The 17,953-nt window shown below is 41.7% G+C and overlaps 1 protein-coding gene across 4 annotated transcripts in view; it reads left to right on the top strand.

The window, feature by feature from the left end:
* The window catches only part of POU2F1 (POU class 2 homeobox 1), a 121,701-nt gene extending 104,415 nt beyond the window's left edge, over window positions 1–17,286 (top strand). For all 4 annotated transcript variants that reach the window (XM_068909628.1, XM_068909605.1, XM_068909618.1 and 1 more), the window contains 4 exons: window positions 382–487; window positions 1,318–1,663; window positions 2,516–2,604; window positions 4,495–17,286. In XM_068909628.1, coding sequence (XP_068765729.1) covers window positions 382–487; window positions 1,318–1,663; window positions 2,516–2,604; window positions 4,495–4,805 — 852 coding nt within the window. In that variant the 3' untranslated portion in view covers window positions 4,806–17,286. The remainder of the gene's footprint in view (window positions 1–381; window positions 488–1,317; window positions 1,664–2,515; window positions 2,605–4,494) is intronic.
* The last annotated feature ends 667 nt before the right edge of the window (window positions 17,287–17,953 follow it).

Here is a 17,953-nt window from a genome sequence, read left to right as displayed (position 1 = left end):
ACTTACACAAGAAAAAGGCATACAGAAATGATGTATATTGTGACTCTTTCTATAAGAGCGACTATGAAGATGTTGACTTCAGCAGGGGGAGAAGTGAGGAGCAATTGCAATTATGAGACACTGTGGGTGTAATGCATACTCCTCCCTTCAAATATTGAATGATCAAGAAGAGAGATGTTGCTAGCAGTTAGAGAAGGTACTACACTTTGTCCATTGAAGGCTAACCTAATGGAATTATTTAAAAAAAAAAAAAAAAAGTTAATTTAATGAATATCTTCTCTGATATCTTCAGTTGAGAATGGGGAGAAAAAAATCGAAGTCTAGTAGCTAGCTCTTTTTCTGTTTAACAGTTGAGCAGTTATATGCTGTTCTGACCTCCAGGTGGCAACCACACCAAGCCTTGTGACTAGCAGTGCAGCTACTACCCTGACTGTCAACCCTGTGCTCCCTCTGACCAGTGCTGCTGTAACTAGTCTGTCAGTCACAGGTAAGATACAAGCTACAATAGTGCTTCAGTTTCTTCACAATTCACTTATCCTTAGTTGTCAAGTAAATTACTATGTTAAACAAGTAATAAAAATTTTATGGCGGTCAAGATATTGTAGAATTTCTAATGCCCTTTGTTACAAGTTAAATAAATTTAGGACTCTGTGAGTCCTACTGCCTAAGTTTTATATAAAGTGGGTATTTGGTTTTGCTATATGCTGTGTATAATGAGATGTGAAGACATTTTAGACGGATATCTGTAATCTGTGTGGCTGAAACTAGAAAATAGGGAAGAAAAAATAGGGAAGAATCTTTGAGATATTATGATTGTTGTTTTTGTATGTAGATTCCAAGCATCTCTCTTCTCTTGGCTTTTAAAAAGCCCCTGGGCTGATTTTTCTTACCCCACCTTAACCTCTGCCATTTGACTTTTTAAAGGTTTAAAAGGGGAATTCAGTTTTAGTCACACTAGTATCCCAGTACATCCTTGTCAACTGTTCCTTGTTATTCCACCATGAAACTTTAGTCTCTGTGACAATTCAGCTGACTCTTCTGAGGATAAAATCTCACAGGTGATGCTGAAGTGAAAGATGCTGCCTTCACTGCTAGGCTTCTAGAGCTCCTCCGCTTCCTGTTGGAGTGTCATTTAATTGCAGCCTGAGAGCCAAACTCAGCAGTCCTTCTCATTTGGACTCATGGTGCTTCTTGGTCCCATGAAAATGTATGTTTGTCTCCCTTTCTGTTGGATGTTCAGTTCAGTTCAGGTGGGTAGTGGTTTCTGTTCAGTCATGTCTGTGTTTCTTACTGGTCTAACCAGAATCAATCTTCTAGGCACAACAGAAACCACCTCCAACAACACAGCAACAGTGATTTCAACAGCACCTCCAGCTTCTTCAGCAGTGACATCACCTTCCCTGAGTCCTTCCCCTTCTGCCTCAGCCTCCACTTCAGAGGCATCCAGTGCCAGTGAGACCAGCACAACACAGACAACCTCCACTCCCTTGTCCTCCCCTCTTGGGACCAGCCAGGTGATGGTAACGGCATCAGGGTTGCAAACAGCGGCAGCAGCCGCGTTACAAGGAGCTGCACAGTTGCCTGCAAATGCAAGTCTTGCTGCCATGGCTGCTGCAGCAGGACTAAACCCAGGCTTGATGGCATCCTCGCAGTTTGCAGCTGGGTAAGGATGAATTTTTCACCCTGTTGCAGGTTCAGTGACAGAGGAGAAGTCTTGGGTAAATTAGCATGGGCTTTTACTTACCACTGTGTCCTAGTAGCTCACTTGGCAATTCTAGCATCTTTTGTTTCAAATTCTGAGGGTTTACTTACGGGTGGAAGGCTTTTCCATTCCCATCAAGGTAAACAAATATTGTTTTCGTTTTACAGATGAGAAAACTGTGGTGCAGCAATGTTGTGATTTGATAAGTCATCCATTCCATTGCAGAGCTTGACTTAAGAGCTGCAACTTACCAGTGAACCATAGAATCAATTGTTCTACTAATAAAAATTGAGAGCTAGCATAGGCTCACTTCACATCTCTGTATTTATTTCACTGTTGATCTCTCCATCATGATCCAGAAGCTGTAAAAGATGCATGACTATGCATTATTGGGGTTTTTATTTTTAAAAATATTGCTCTGAGAGATGACTTACTGTTTATTTAGTTCCTCTTGATTTATGTCTTTCCTGTCGAAATTCAGGATAGCTCTCTAACAAGTGGCAGTTTCCCTGAAATGCATTATAAGAATATTTCACAGCAACGATCAATACCACTCGTGCAGTTTGAGTGCCTGTACTTCAGGCACCTTGCCCAGCCACACAGCTGAAGAACAGCTGTGAAGGGTCTACTTAAGATGTCATGCAGAAGAAATTAAAAGAAGCTAAAACTAGTATCCGGCCCCAATCTCTGATCCTTTATCTATTTAATGTATTTATTTATATGATTGTGTACTTCTGAACAGTGACCACCTTGTAAAGGTAACACTCCTTCTCCATGTCTTTGCTGCTTCTTCCACTATCTTGCTTACTGCAGAGGTGCCTTACTTAGTCTCAATCCAGGGACATTAGGTGGTGCTCTCAGCCCGGCCCTGATGAGCAACAGTACGCTGGCAACTATTCAAGGTCAGTAGCGTTCCTTTTAATGTATCTCTGTCTTCTGCCTTCAGTTTGTGTTCTGTTTTTCTCTACCAAAAAAGAACACTGACTTCTCAGAGCTGGACATAAGCTTTTACAAAATTTAAATGCACAAATGCATTTTATATATCATAGAGTTCAGAGCAAGTACAGCTTTAGAAAGAGGATTAGCACTGTGTGTGATCTCACAGAAATTTACGGGAGGCCTTTAAGGTATGGAATGTGATCTGGCATCAATTTTGTTATTCTCCTTCCAAAGACATAGAAACATATACACCTTCAGCAGGTTAGAGATTTGCTTTTTATAGCTCTGCCAGCATAAGCTTGAGCAGAGTTGCATAGTTTTGAGGACTGTAGCAGGAAAGTTCAGAGTAAGACTCGATCCTGGAGCCTTCTACTCATATATATCTTTTAAAAAAAAAAAAAAATCCACACCTCCTAAGGTCCTTATGTAGAACTTTAAATCCATAAATCCATACACAGAGGTCTGAAGATGTACTTTGAAAGTGCCATGCAGCCAAAAGTTTCCACTGACTTTAGCAAGAGTTGTTCCGAGTTCATGGTTTGGCACCTTTGAAAATTAGATAGTGAAAGTGCCTAAACAACTAGCTAACCTTATGTATTCAAATACGGGCACAAATAGCCTAACAAATATTGTTTCCAGGATACATGAAGGAGCCATTTTGGAAAGTGTCACAGATAAATTTAGGAGATTGTAATCTGTGGCAGACTGAACCCTGTAGACTCGTGAGAGTAAATTATGACAATGATTATATGTCAACAGTGAAAATGCTGTGCTCGAGGTTACATTACCTTCTTCATCTTGTGATTCACGTCATGCGAACGCACATTCTGTCCCTTTCCAGTACAGGTTACTTGAGCATACACGTTTTCTAAGGCAGAAAACGTGGACCTCTCGTTACTCTTAAAGTATTGATGGAAAGCATGATGAAGTTAGCTTAGAAGCAGACCGCAGAGTCATTTTCGTATCTGCAGGGTCTTGTCCACTCTTTGGAAAGAGTAGTTTTTTAAAAAAAATGCAGGTACCTATTATGAGGTGACAGATCAGTGGAGGGCATTTTAAAGAGAAAGTTCAGGTGCAAGTCTGTATAGTTTCACCTGTGATGGTAGAGAAAGGTTCATTATGGTTTTTAAGCTTTGAAAATATCCCTGTGATTTTATTCTTGGATAGGATCATTAGAATTTTTTTTAATTGTACAAAAACTGTACCCCCTGTGGGCTTACCAGGTATGTGTTGAGCTTTTGCCAACCACTTGTTTTGGTTAGTATATAGTAGCACTTTATAGGCATCACGTACTGCATAGTTGAATTAATGTCATGCACTTGCATGGTTACTGAGTTGTGCTTGCTTGACAGCATGCAGTTACTGTAGAGCTGAGGTTTTCAAATGTAGTGGCAATCTCTTTGCCAGTGCATAAAGAAGAGAGAGAGTCAGCGTTCTGTATAAAACAGGCATTCCTGTCCACGTTTGCCTATAATTCATTAAAATACTACTTCACAATGGAAGCCCTCTTATGTGACACTGTCTAGCTAATGAAACTGCAGATTCTTTATGAGTAGGGCAGTTTGCTGGAGAAAGCTAGAATTGCACTGCAGAAAAATCTTTCTTTCCTAGTTGTTGAGAAAGTGAAAATACCCTTTCATATCTGTGGCAGCTCTGACTAGCTCCAGATAGCAAATTAAACGGGTTTTTCATCTTTTTATGTGTACTTGAAGTAAGAGGAACTATCATTAGTGGTATAGAAAGCGCTCCCGTGAGAGGACGAAAACACGGAGACCTGTTGCATTTAGGCACATTTTCCCGTTATTCCTTACTGCTAATGTTATCTCCTCCCTACTTAATTTTCCCTTTTTTAGCTCTTGCATCTGGTGGCTCTCTTCCAATAACATCACTGGATGCAACTGGGAACTTGGTGTTTGCCAATGCTGGAGGTACTCCTAACATCGTAACTGCCCCTCTGTTCCTGAACCCTCAGAACCTTTCTCTGCTCACCAGCAACCCAGTTAGCTTGGTCTCTGCAGCTGCAGCCTCCGCAGGGGCCTCTGGACCAGTCGCCAGCCTTCACGCCACCTCCACCTCAGCCGAGTCCATCCAGAACTCTCTCCTCACGGTGGCCTCTGCGAGCGGGGCCACGTCCACCACCACTACTGCCTCCAAGGCACAGTGAGCCGGGCTGAGCTGTGCTGCCAGCAGCCTGTTTCACTGTGCGGTGGGATTGGCTGCCAGCGGGGTTTATAAACTGAAAAATGTGATTGGCATCCTCTCGCCGTGTTGCTGGGGACAAGGGAGAGAAGGAAAAATATAAAAAGCAAAAGCAAAACAGGAAGGATTTAAAGCTGGGACAGACATTTGCCTAATTTTATAATAAACACTGTCTTTTCAGGATCGCTTCATGGATCGGAGAACTTTCTAACCAAAAATGTAAAAAAAACAAAAAACAAAAAAAAAACCACAAAAAAACCACAAAAAAAGTGAAAGGACTACTTATCATTTCCAGCAGTCACAATGACAAGTTAAGGTGGGTTATCAACTCAAACATAGGAAGGGGATTTCTTGTTTCTTTTTGGTCTAAATATCTTTCTTTTTTAATTATCATTTTATAGGTCTGTTGTACAGGCCATTATGTCATACAAGGTGTTTATAATCGTATCAATCGTGTTGGGGGTTCCTTTCTTAACTGGTACAATTTAGGCAGGCCTGTATTACTGGTGTATCTCTATTATTATTATGATTATTATTATTATTATTATTTTTATATATATAGTTTGGACGCGTTTGTCTTTTGCTCCTGGATTATTTTCAGCGAGCTCCCATGCCATGGGGGGAGGGCGGGAGGGTGGAGAGGAAGAACGGAGCACAAACAGACTTTCTGTCCTCATCTTCTGGGAATGTTCTGAACAGTTTCCTCATCCTTGAATTGTCCGATGGTTGCCTGGAAGGGTCAGAAGAACGCATTTTCATTGCTTGCGCAGGAAGCTCAGCGTAGCAGTAGAGATCGTTGTGTGCAGACTTCCAGGCTGACTTACGCTTTTTAAGCAGTGGTAGGAATTCATTCTGAACTGCAGTTCTCCTTCACGTAGTTAGATTGACTGGCGAAATTCTGCCCTTAGCTTTGTGTGCGTGGTTCCTTTCCACTTAAGAGAGTGGGATCTGACCTCCTGAGTCTAGATTGCGTGACATACTGATGGCTCTTTTGTTCTGTTGATTTGATTTTGCAGTCAAAAACATACACGAATATTTAAAAAAACGTTAGGTTACCCAAGCTGACTGGCAGTAGATAAAACACCGTGGACAGTCCTAGATTCCTGTCAGGTGAATTAGTACAGGATTTCAAAAGTTTGGATTCTCCCTAATCACAGCAATATTCCTTTTCAGTTATTTCTGATGTTTCCAACATTGTAATTGGAGTAACTTTCCACTAAAAAAGTGCTTCTACCTGCAAAACACAGAAGCCCAAACTTTCAGAACAGAAGCTACCATCTTTTATGCCAACGCAATATCGTTGACTCTGGGGTTTTGCACATACCTTGGTGATCTCGTGTAGTCTCTGAGCTGTTATGTCGCTAGCTATGTAAAAACGGCAATAAGCATCTCTGACCATAGAGCTGGAGTTCACCTGCCACTGTAACTGTCTTTTCAAGGTTGATTCTGATCCATGTAGCAAAGAATGTTTACGTGGATGAGGAAGAATAATGGACTGTACGGAAGTTAGATCTGTATATTCTTAAATATACAATCTAGTATCTGAACCAAAAAAAAAGATTTTTTTTAAAAAAGAGAAGACTGGATCACTGCAATGCAGTTCACTTTGAGCTTTCCATTCCTGATGGATTTAAAGGTTTCTGCCATGTGTATAAAACTAAATTACTTCTAGCTAGCAAGGGTATTAGAAGGGTCCCTTCCCCCCCACCCCACCCCACCTTTTTGTCACCAGAGTGTTCTAAAATAATGAGCTAATGCAGCTCTGTTCATTTTGTTGATGATTCAGGGGGATCTTGGGGCTTCTCGCCCAAGATCCAGAAGGCAGCAACTTTAAACTCTACATATGCTTTGGTTTGTGACCGGAGCATGTGGGATTTGTGTTTGCACTCAAGTGGCAGAATCCCTTATCTCTTTTATTTCCCCTTTACCCATGTTTTTGCTTTGTTCATCTCTAACTCTTCACCTTCCTGTTTTACTGAATACTTAAACCAGTTATCCCTAAAACTTCAAAACTAGTGAACTGCAAGCAGGGAAACTAACAAATGTCCGTCCACCGTTTCTAATGTGTTTTTGGGTTGTTTTTTTTTTTATGTTTTATTTTTTTAAAACTAAGCTTGAACCAAAGTCAATTTCTAGCAAGCTGCTGTACTAATGGACTAGTTTGTATAAGTGCAGTTCAGATGCAGAGAGGCGATAGATGCTACTGACAATTTCTTTTTCATTTGTCTTTTGTTTTTATTAATTTTATATAAAAGTTGCTGCTTGTTTTTAATCTTTTTTTTTTTTGGTTGGTAATTTGTATTATCCTTGGGGCAGACTCTTAACTTGATTTTAATTTGTTTTCTTTTGTTTGATGTGTAAATAGAATGGCAATGTCAGGGGATTATTAAATCCAACAGGTCCCACCCTCATCCCACCAGTATGGATAAATCCAGATATTTTTGATATGCCTGATGTCTCTATGACTTCAGGCTGTGCAGAAGATCTTTAGGGCTATGAATAATACTGCATACATGTAAACTGCCCACAGTTACAGCTTCAGAGCAGTAAAAGGTATATATATAGCTGGGTGAGCTTCAGGGAGGTAGGGAAGAAGTGGAAGAGGAGATGCTGGTACCCACTGTGTTGATCTGAAGGCCGTAGCATGGACTACAGTTTCTACCAAAGGGATACAAGTCCCATAGGACTTGTGTTAGTGAAGTAAGAGGATGGGGAAAACTGCCGCTATAATGTTCATTCTGGAGTCTGAAAATTCCTACTTACTTTCACACCTGTGCATAAATGCAATTTATCAGGAAGCTTTTTGTTAAAGGGGGAATACTACTGGTCTTTTCTCCGATGTATCCTCTACTCCCTAACGGATCTGTGGCAGGGTGGGGGGGCATGACCGTTGCATATCTAGGAAACAACTAAAAAGGTGGGCCTTAAATCAGCATAAAATCCTCTCTCCACAGTTCAAAGAGACTGTGCCATTAGCTGTCTGAATGAATTTTCATGTCCCATTCTTGCTGGTTTGTGGTTGGGAGAGGGTCTTGTTGAGTACATATCTGGAACACTAATGCAGCTTGGATGGTTTATTTATTGTAAAAATCTGCTTTTTTTCCTGACTACCTTTGCATTGGTCACATGGCTTTGGTGTGAGCACCTTATACCCCCTTTCCCTCCTCCTTTCTACCCCATCCACCCTCTCTGGGGCCCAGATTCCAGAGAATTTCTTAGCAAATCTTTTTCGGAGAGAAACTGGAAACTTATAGTAGCCACATATCTGGAAAGGGCTTGATTTTCCTTCGAAAGCCCAAACGGCACACATCCCGTGGGTTCAGTCACCAGTGCTCTTTGTTTCAACCCGTGTGCTGTCCTTTACCGTCCTAAAGCATCCCAATGATTGACCGTAGCTCCTGGAGCCTGCTTTTATCTGCACCAGTGTTTTGGCTTATGGATGCTGGCAGCCTCCAGAGTTCGGGTAGAAGACCGAAATGAGGTTGGCAGCAGGCATTCGTCTGCCTAGGTACAATGCATACGGTATTTCAGAGCATGAAAGGAATATGAGATCAAGTACTAGAATTTAGCAGAAGTTTTCTTTTTTTAAATCGTAATCATGCTGACAGCAGAAATTGAGGCATGTGAAAAGAGACAAAAGCAAATACAGACCTAGTAAATACAGACCTTTGCCTGAATTCTTGAGCGTTTAAGACTGGAGAGTTATTGTCCCAGTGGAGGTCACAAACTTGCCGACAGACCCAGGGTGCTATTTTGTCAGCAAATTTGCTTGTTTCATCCAAAGAGACAAAGTTACCTCTCTGATTCCAGTCTCGGAGGGTTTGTATGTTTGAACAACAGTAATTTTCTATTACACACTCAAAGTCTTAATTGCTTAATATTCCTTTTAGGGGAAGATTTTCTCTGAGAAAGTTCATTTCCAGACAGTTTTCTAGCTGTCCACTAATACATTCACTCCTGTATTGATCATGCTTTGTCAGCCAGGACCAAAAGAAATTTCCTAGCGCGTTAGGAAACGATAATAGCATCTCATTTCAGAGCATCGAGTCTCCTTAGTTACAGATGTGTGGGTTGCATTTCATCGTTGCAAACATGCCAAAGGGCATATGCACAAAAAGAGAAGGCGAGCAACTCTTATTGTTGCCAAGAATGATTTAAAAAACAAAAAAACCAAAAAATTTGTAAAGATACAGGCACAGATATCCCTGAAAGGTCTAGAGAAATGATTTAGGAAATGTCTTCAGGATGAGACATTGTAGGCTGGTCATGAAAATTTTTGTGATATTAGAAAAATTTATTCCTGTTTGGCTTTAGGACAGCTGAACTCCTGAAAGTTCATTCACTTTATAGTCACAAGGATTCATGAACTGATCACAGAAGATGTACTCAGATATGAGTCACAGTTGTCTATGTAAGTCTCCTTCAGAGGATTTATTTTGTTTCTGAATTATTGTGCAGTTATATGTTAGTATAAGTACATTTTGTCATGTACCTATGGGATGGTGTGTATGTGCATATGCTCAGAAAATTGTTGCCAAGATAGCATGATTGTTTCGTGCTGAAGTACTTGATTTTAAAGAGATTTTTGTCCAGCCCATAGGCTAGTGTCACTTCAGTTTGCTTTTTTTTTTGTTTTTCTTTGGGTAACTTGTGAAGATGCATCATTGCTGCACTGCTTCTTAAAATCCTCAGCATCAATAAGTAGTTGTTGAAACCCAAGTTAAACTGATTTGAAGAAGTCTCTTTACTGTGATTGGAAATCTGAGCTCTGATGAACCATCAAGGAAAACATGCTCAAAAGTTAGTGGATCTTCATGTAGGAACGTGCTGCTGTTCAGTAATTTTGTTTCAGTGCTAGTGAGGTTATCTTGCAAGTGAAAGCTAAAAGGCCAGACCATTAAAAAGAAGACTTATATTCTGATTTTTTGAATTATAGACCTCTTAGGACATCAGAAGCTGCGAGTCTGAATTTCGTCATGAAATGAACTGGCTGACAAAGAGATTTTCAGTGAAAACAATATAGATTCTGATGTATTTGGAGTTACAGCTTGTGATTTGTTGCACCTTTTAGGTTAGTAAGGGGGCGCCAGTGTTGAGCAGAAGTAGCTCAATGCAGAAGCATCTGCTGATCTTGTCGCACAAGAACAGATGCTCTTTCTAGTAGGATAGCTTTTCAGCTAGACAAGAGCAATCCATTGCCTCTACTGTTACCCCTTTTCTTATTTTAATCTCCTATACTTAACAGTGATTTTGTGCTTCTGATCCTTTGGCATCTTTCCAACATCTTTTAAGACAATTTATTTCATTTTATTAAAAAAAGAAAGTGTAGAAATAAACAGTTTTACTCAGGCAGGCAGTAAGAGAATGGCTGCTAGCAAAACACGTTTGAGAAACTTCTCCGCACGCATCCATGCCAACAATTGAGTGAGTAGTAGAAAATTTATTTTCTTATTTTTCTTGGAACCATAACCTAATGTTTTGGTTTGTTCTAATGTTTAAATATCACCTCTTGTAGTATAATTTGGCTCATCACATGTTTCTCCAGTGGAGTTACTGAAGGAGGCAGCAGTGTGAATTCCTTAACTCTGTGATGCCCGTCTCTGTGGAGCAACATTGATGAAAATAGTAGCTCCCTCTTTCTTTGTTACAAGCAGAGCAGAACTGCTGTTACAGCTAGAGCCATGCCATAGACACACAACTAAAACAACGTCTGATTTACCTTAAGTATCAATTGCTATTTTCTTAGATGAAATTCTTAGACAAGTAGCTTTTTGAGGTCTCTAGGTCATTTTGGGAAAGGCAAAATACTATATCTAGTCCAAATTGTCAATAAATAATCCTTGGTTTTAAATCAGTAGTTTAAAATGTAGGTCAATTTATTGTCAAGTTAACCGTATTAACTCGAGTCAGTATTCCTCTTTTCCCTCAAACAATTAAATGATGTCTGTTCACAGGGCATGGGAACATCTGTTGGATGTTCACGTGAACATTGAATAGGGTGGAGTGTTACCAGAGGAATAACCTAACCTGCTGACCCCACTGGATTTATGGTTGTCAGTCTTCATGTAGCCTACTCAAAATTTTTATGTTTGTAGCAATACCTCTTTTTACATCTCCCTCCCTTTCCAAAATGCTAGAGCAATACAGCTTTCAAGATACGTAATTGCCGAGGTTCTGCTCTCTTCAGTCGTTAAATCTAACTGCTGTTGCTGCCCATAATTCTTTCCCTTCTTTCCAGTGGGGACACCCCTAGAATAGTTTAAAGATTCCTGTAAAGAGCACTGCAACCCATACGTTTCTTTTGTATGTATGTAATTCTTAGAGAGATTTCATAGGGCTATAGAATCGTACATGCTGTAAAACAATGTAGATCTGTTAACTGACTCATGATTTGCAATTTCTTAAAATACTCATATCTTTCACCCCATGTTCAGAACAGCATATGGTTCCCTCTATATCACTGAAAGTAATTTCACCCCTTCAGAACAAGGAAAAGAGGAAAATGCTGTACTTACATATCTTTACAGACAAACATACTAAAGCATGAAAAAGGACTTAATCTTTTTTCGGTGTATATATCATCATTCAGTCTGTCTCCCACTTCTCCTGGTAGGCTCTTAGTGGGTAAGTGCTCTGAGCCTTTAGCCCCATGGGATGCTGTGAGAAGGGTATTATGAAGATTGCACTGGAATTACAAATAATTTTACGATGGGAGAAGGGAGAAGACCTTGCCTTTTATTTGAGCAGACAAATAAGGTCAGGAGGTAGAATGTATCCGGTACTTCTTTTCTGACCAGTTTCCTATTAACGAAGCAACAACCGGGCTTTATGTTGGGGCTGCTTTTAGTTCTGCCTGTGATACACTGCTAAGAACATAGTCCTTAACTGGAGTGATCTGGGCCCCCTCCCCCCCTCCTCCCCCTTGCTCCTTTTCCTTCCCCCGGTCTGTCCTCAGTGAAAGGTAGCACCGTACAGCTCTGAGAACAATACTCGTGGGTAGCAGCTGGCTTCTGGCACCTTCATAAAATACCTCAGCATAGCTTAGCATTGTCGCAGAACTGGTTTTAAACTGAAAAAAATCAGAAGAGAAAAGCAAACTTTATAAATAGTGGAGATAATTCTAGCTGTAGAGTTTAGTTGAACTGATGTTTATTATGATTGATAAACATGATTATGCTGTATGTATTTGAGATCCTGTTTATAGGTTACAACTTTATAGGGTCGGGTGGGGTGGGTGGATGTTGAGGGGCAGAGAAAGGGGGTTGACTGTGTTAGAAGGAAAATGTTTGCTCATGAATTTTTTTCCTTGTATCTGTCTTGCCAAAGGAAACATTTTGTCGCTCCTGGGTTTGGGATTGTTGTTTGGTTGGTTTATCTGTGGTCTAATCTGCAGCACAGCACGTGGTAGCATGCAGGTTACTGATTGGGTTGCTGTTCAGGGTCCTTTCGAGTGTGCGCACACTTCCCTCCCTCTTGGCCTTTCCTTATCCTTCACTGGGATGTAAAGATTAGGCAATGTGTATATGGGAGGCTTGGGAGAAAGAAGATGGCTATTTTGGGTTAGAATCAACCTCGGTGTAAATCCATTTCAGTCAGTCGAGTTGCACCAGAGCTGAACTGGGTCCGTTGTGTTTGACTCTGGGGGAGGGAGAAGAGAATAATGGTTGTTGCATCTTAATCTATCTGGGAGAGCAAAAGTGAAACAGGTTCCTTTTATCCCCCTTGTCTTGTTACTGAATGTAGGGCTTGTAGTGCTTGATAATAGGTAGAAAACTTTTTAAACACTTCCTTTTCTAATAGCAATGCTAATCCTGTCTAGACCAAAAACTATGAAAGAAAAACCAAACAGAGAAGCGAAAGCTCACCTACTCCTAACACCTGGCCGGTATGCCTGGCAGGGTTGAAATACTGTGAGACAGTCATGGGAGAGGGGAGTGTTGAGGGGTGGTTTGGAGAGCGAGTGGGTCGTTCTCCTGGCAGATGTCTTGGTGTTGGGGTGGGAGTAGCAGAAGAAAGAGCGAGTGTTACCTTGGGAGGGTTTTGCAGCCCCTTCATCTGGACCCCAAGGCTCCCTTCTCATTTCCCTTCAAGGCTTATAGAATCGGGGAAGAGGGATGTGTGTGTGTGTGTGTGTGTGTGCATGTGAGTGCGTGCACGGGTATGCAAGCGGGTGTACATGTGTGTGGTGATCTAGAGAGGTGGGTTTCTAAAGGAGCTCGACTCCACTGGGGTGGGAGAATTCCCAGTGGCCTCGTAGGGAACCAAAGGCACTGATAAGTTGTCAGCTCTGCTGTTTTCAGAGCGGGTAAGAGGAAAAATTGGGTGGTTTTTTGAGCTTTGGGTCAGTGTCCCTTTCTGTAAGGACCTCATCTCTTGTGGGTACTCCCACCTTTTCTGCATAGAGTTGCTTTGGCTCTGTGAAGACAAACTGCGTGCGGTGCTTGCCCAGTGCTGCAGGTCTTGGGCTGATGTTGGGATACAGTCAGGGAAAACTGTTTCTTTCCTTTGAATTTGGAAGCAGTGTAGTCCAAAGTCAGAGTCCATTCAACAGCTTTGCGTATGGTCTTTCTCTTAAAGGTGGGGGACCTTGAAGACTCCTTTCTTTACTCCCCAAAGTAGCCTTGTACATTTTCATGTATCGTGCTATTGGGCTGAGTTGTTTTATCAGTGAACTTGGTGAGCTCTTGTGAAGAAAGGGAGGGAGGAAGGAGGATAGACGGATTGTCCGGCTCCTCTTCCTCCAGACACCAATCGGGTTGCAGAACTTCACTGAAAGCTTTACTAATAGAATTGTTGTTCTGACATTATGTAAAAGTGGTATTAATATTGTGTGACTTTTCAAAGAGCTAGTTAGATTTATAGGTAGGTAATAGGGATATTGAAGAAACGACTTCTCAAAGAAAAGAGCACTTGGAACAAAAGAAGTGGAAAACAAGGTGTGCTTTAAGAAAAACAAACCTGAGGAAGGAAATGAAACAGCTTGTGGGAGGCGAGGGAAGATGGTATCCTTTGGCGTTCCTTAGTGCTGCTGAGGCTTAGCCCCAGAACTGGAACACACCCCCTCTGCCTTATTTCATCTCTCTACCAAACAGGACATTGTCAAGTAGCTCAGACCAAAATGTTGATCTGTCTTAAAACTGTTTCAGTCTGCTGGTGAATATTTTCCTGCAGAGCTTTACCTACAACCACAAAATATTTACTTTACCAAGTTAGCTTCCCCTTTCCTCCCAAAACTCTGTCTGTTGTGGGCTAACTTCAGGATTCATACTGCCTTTGCTGAATTTTGTAGCAGCAGCTCCTTAAGCCCTGTTCTCTGAATGTGGTAAGAGTTGTGTGCGGATGAAGCTGGCATGCTGCAGCGCTATAGAAATGTGAAGTTATCTAACAGAAGGGATCCTAAGACATTGGAAACCACATGCCAAGGGGTGACTCCTGGAGATCACACCAACCCCTTGAGAAATAATTTGAGAATGAGAGCACCCGTGACAGTGTCCTGAGAACAAGGCAGTTGAGACAAAAACTTTAGTTCTTCCCCCTTTCGCTCTCCATGTGTTGGCCTCTGTGATCCCGGTGCTCCCTGCTCCTGAGCGAGTCAGAGGGAAAAACGCAATGCGAGAGAGCTCGAGGTCAGCCCCGCTCCCTGTGCGTTCACGGGGAACTGGGCTGGGCCTGCCTTTGAACCGGGGAGAGGAAGGGATTGCTGCAGAGCTGCCTGGAGGTGGCAGGAAGAGGCCTGGAGCAGCGCCGGCACCCACGGGCGCCTCACTTGCCCGCGGTCCATCAGAAGGATCCATGTGGCAGCGTCCTCGTCCCCGCCAGTGCTGTTCCATTTCCTTCCTCTGTGGTAGTGTCTAAGGCTAGGTGTGAGTAGGTGTGGGGTGTTTATCCGCCACAGGTACAGGAGCTGTCGTATACCTCATTTCTAACTCGTAACTGAGTAACTTGCTTTAACTTTCTCCAAACCCTACAGAGTTGCCAAGTCTGCCCTCCCTCCTTTGATTAACACTGAACTCTGGCCTATAGCACCCCGTGACCTGCAACCTGGGGAGTGACCCCCTAACGCCTCTGAATGTCGCTGCTTAAAAGCTACTGCAAAGTGAGGGCAAATTGCAATCTTATCTTATTTCCTTTGGTTACAAGGGGTCCTCTTGAGTAGTCTGTGAATATCCGCCCCCTCCCCGCCGCTCTGTGTAAAAGGGCTGCACTGCCTTTCCCACCCCGTGGGCTGCCCCGGGGCTATGCCGAACTCCAGGGCCTGGAGGTGCTCTCAGCCCAGCGCTGCATATGTGCTACTCACTTTTTTTTTTAACATGACCAAAAAAAAAAAAAAAGAAAAATCTCCAAATATTTAATTTTCTTCTTTATTATTTGACAATCCTGTATCCCTTCCCCACTCCCCAGCCTGGCCAGAAGCTGCGCCCTTAACCCGTTCCATCTTTATGTTGAATGTAGTTCCCCTACCCCATGGGAAAGAGAAGCTTTGTCAGGTCACGGTGGCTGCTATAAGTCGGGAGGGGGCGGTTTCTTTGTTTTGTTTTGTTTTGTTTTGTTCTTTTAAAATTTCCAGCCAAAACCAAAGATTTCCTAATGATTGTATAAACTCAAAACAAACAAACAAACCAAAGACAAAGGGCATCTTCAGCACCAAGCCCACCTGTGAGGCCGGCCCAGCTGGGGGTGAGAGTCTGGGGGGCAGCCGGCCCAGCCAGGCCTCGGGGAGCCAAGGCCCCAGGGTTCAGGCGCTGGCAGGGGGTGGTGGGGTGGCCGGGGGCTTCGCAGGCGGGTTGAGGAGCTGAAGACATGGGTGCAGGATTGGCTGCTCTGCTGGGTGCTTTAACCCTCTGGGGGCTGGGTGATGTTGATTAATACACGCTGAGGTGCACTTCTGAGCTTCCCCCCTCCCCCCGTCACTGCTTGGAAGAGGCTGTCCTGTTGTGAGAAATCCCTGAAAGAAGAAGAAGCTTTTCATTTCTCCTCTAGTTCCTTTTTTCCCCTATATTTCGTTTCTTTTTGCAGCACCACTGTGCAACTATGCATTGTATTTCTCAACCTTTTATGCTAGGTAGATGCCTGTGACTTTTTAACTTTTGGGGGGGGGATTGCAAATGGAGGAACTTTTTACATGGATCTTTTTAATCTCAGTTGATTGGGGGGTGTTTGGTTCTAGGGTCATACAAGCTCTATCCCAAAGCAAAATCCAAATGTTAATATTATTAGCCTGATGCAGATACCAAAGATAATTTCTTTCCTGCAGAACCTTAGACTTGTGTATTAAGTACGATTACCCAGCACTTGCATTAGTCTAACCTCAGTAATTCCAAAGCTTAGATGTATATTTTGGTATATTTCTGGGATATTAAAAAATTGTCGTTTAAATTCTTGTTTGTTTCAGTGTAATGCTCTTAAAGTCATAGCATGGAGATAACTGAACTTGTCCTATTCTTAGTAGTTTGAAATAATAGTATTTTTGTATGTTTTGGGTGTGTCTATGTATGTATTAACATAACAGTTTTCACTGCCTAGGTGTTCATAAATAAATAAAAAAAAAAAACTAAGGATTTTTAAAGTGTACATAATATTCCATGAAGAATTTCCACCAGACCGCCAATTTGGATTGCGTTTTCACTGATGGCCGCTCCCAACTGGGATTCTTTCCTTCTTTTTAAAGAGACAGCATATACATATATATATATTTTTTTTTTTTTCTTCCCCCATTGACCTGAGGTTCTTTCTCAGTGTAAAGGGTTTTTCACTGTTTTTAAGGGATGGGCCAGAGAAAAAATTCATGTTTAAAAATTAACATGTTAGTTTGAAAACTGTCCCTTTCGGCAAAGAATTGGGACTTGAAAAACAAGCCCTTTCTTCTAAATCTCGCAACAGTTTTCAAAGGGATGATGAGTTGTGAGTGAGTATAGTGTCTGTGGGCAGTCTGTTTTTCCTTCTTTCCTAAATAAGACAAAATTTCAGTCTAACTGTTTAACTGCTCTCTGCAACTGCCTAGTTGCACTGGCTTGGAGTTTTGTTTTTCTCTTGCCCTTCCTTATGCATATACTGCATTTATACATACACTTCCGGTCAGCAGAACACTTGAAATCAAGGGCCGTATGGGAGTAGCTGTACCCAAACGAAACACAATCTTTTCTTGAGACTGAAATGTGAAAGTCCCACACATTTCAAAGCCTCGCTGTCACACTGGGGGTGAGGAGGAAGGCAAAATGCTGTCTCTTTAAAGATATCCTTTATTATTATTTTCCCAGTGGTTGCCTACAGAGAGCTGTAGGTGTTGAGAGATTGTGTAGATTACAGTAAATCAGGATGAAAAGGTAGATTTTGTGTAGATGCATTTGTCTGCTGTAATTTTTTATATATATTAAACTTACTGTAATTGTACAGTTCATTTCTGTTGTAAACATCATTAAACCATTTTCCAAGTGTTTTAACATGTATGCACTTGTCTGTGGTTTTTAAATGTGTCAGGGGAAGGGTCATTCCCCTTCCTCCCACTGATCAAACTGGGCCAGAAGACTGTCCTTTCGTGCTCTTTGTCTAGTCAAAGGATAGGAGAGTCCAGGTTTTTTGCACTCCACTAGGAGCTTTTGTTCCACTGCTTCTGTATTATCAATTCCTCTTGTAAAAGAAAATCAACAGCCTCGATTGCTTCCTGAATGCAAAGAGAAGACTGAGTTCACACCAGTGGTGAGTGTCCCCCAAACAACTACTATGTTGGATGTTTTTTGAGCTCAAGATTCACATACGTGTAAAGAGATTTCTTTTTCCCCCTAAGAGTTTCTCCCTCCACTGTTTAGTGGTTGATGTTCTGTGATTGTTGAAACTCTTGACTTCTTTAAAGTCAGTAGAAGTCACTTCTTTTCTCCTTGCAAATAGGATATTGTGATTAAAAAAATAAAATCAAATGATATTTTCAGTAGCTTACTCTTTGTTCTTGAATCAAGAACGAGAGCACTTTGCAGCTGCAAATTTAGCTTAACCTTATAGCTTAGTTATTTTAGGTGTCTCTCAATTCACTCACATTTTTCCTGTCTTACTGCTGAGGAAGAACGGTAAGGGATCCAGGAAATTCTTGACAAGGCCTTTCATTGCCATGCTTGGGTG

Source organism: Struthio camelus, chromosome 1 (genome assembly GCF_040807025.1).
Source record: "Struthio camelus isolate bStrCam1 chromosome 1, bStrCam1.hap1, whole genome shotgun sequence".
Lineage (NCBI taxonomy): Eukaryota > Metazoa > Chordata > Aves > Struthioniformes > Struthionidae > Struthio > Struthio camelus.
Note: the sequence above shows the minus strand (reverse complement) of the source record. Positions and strands in the feature narration are given on the sequence as shown.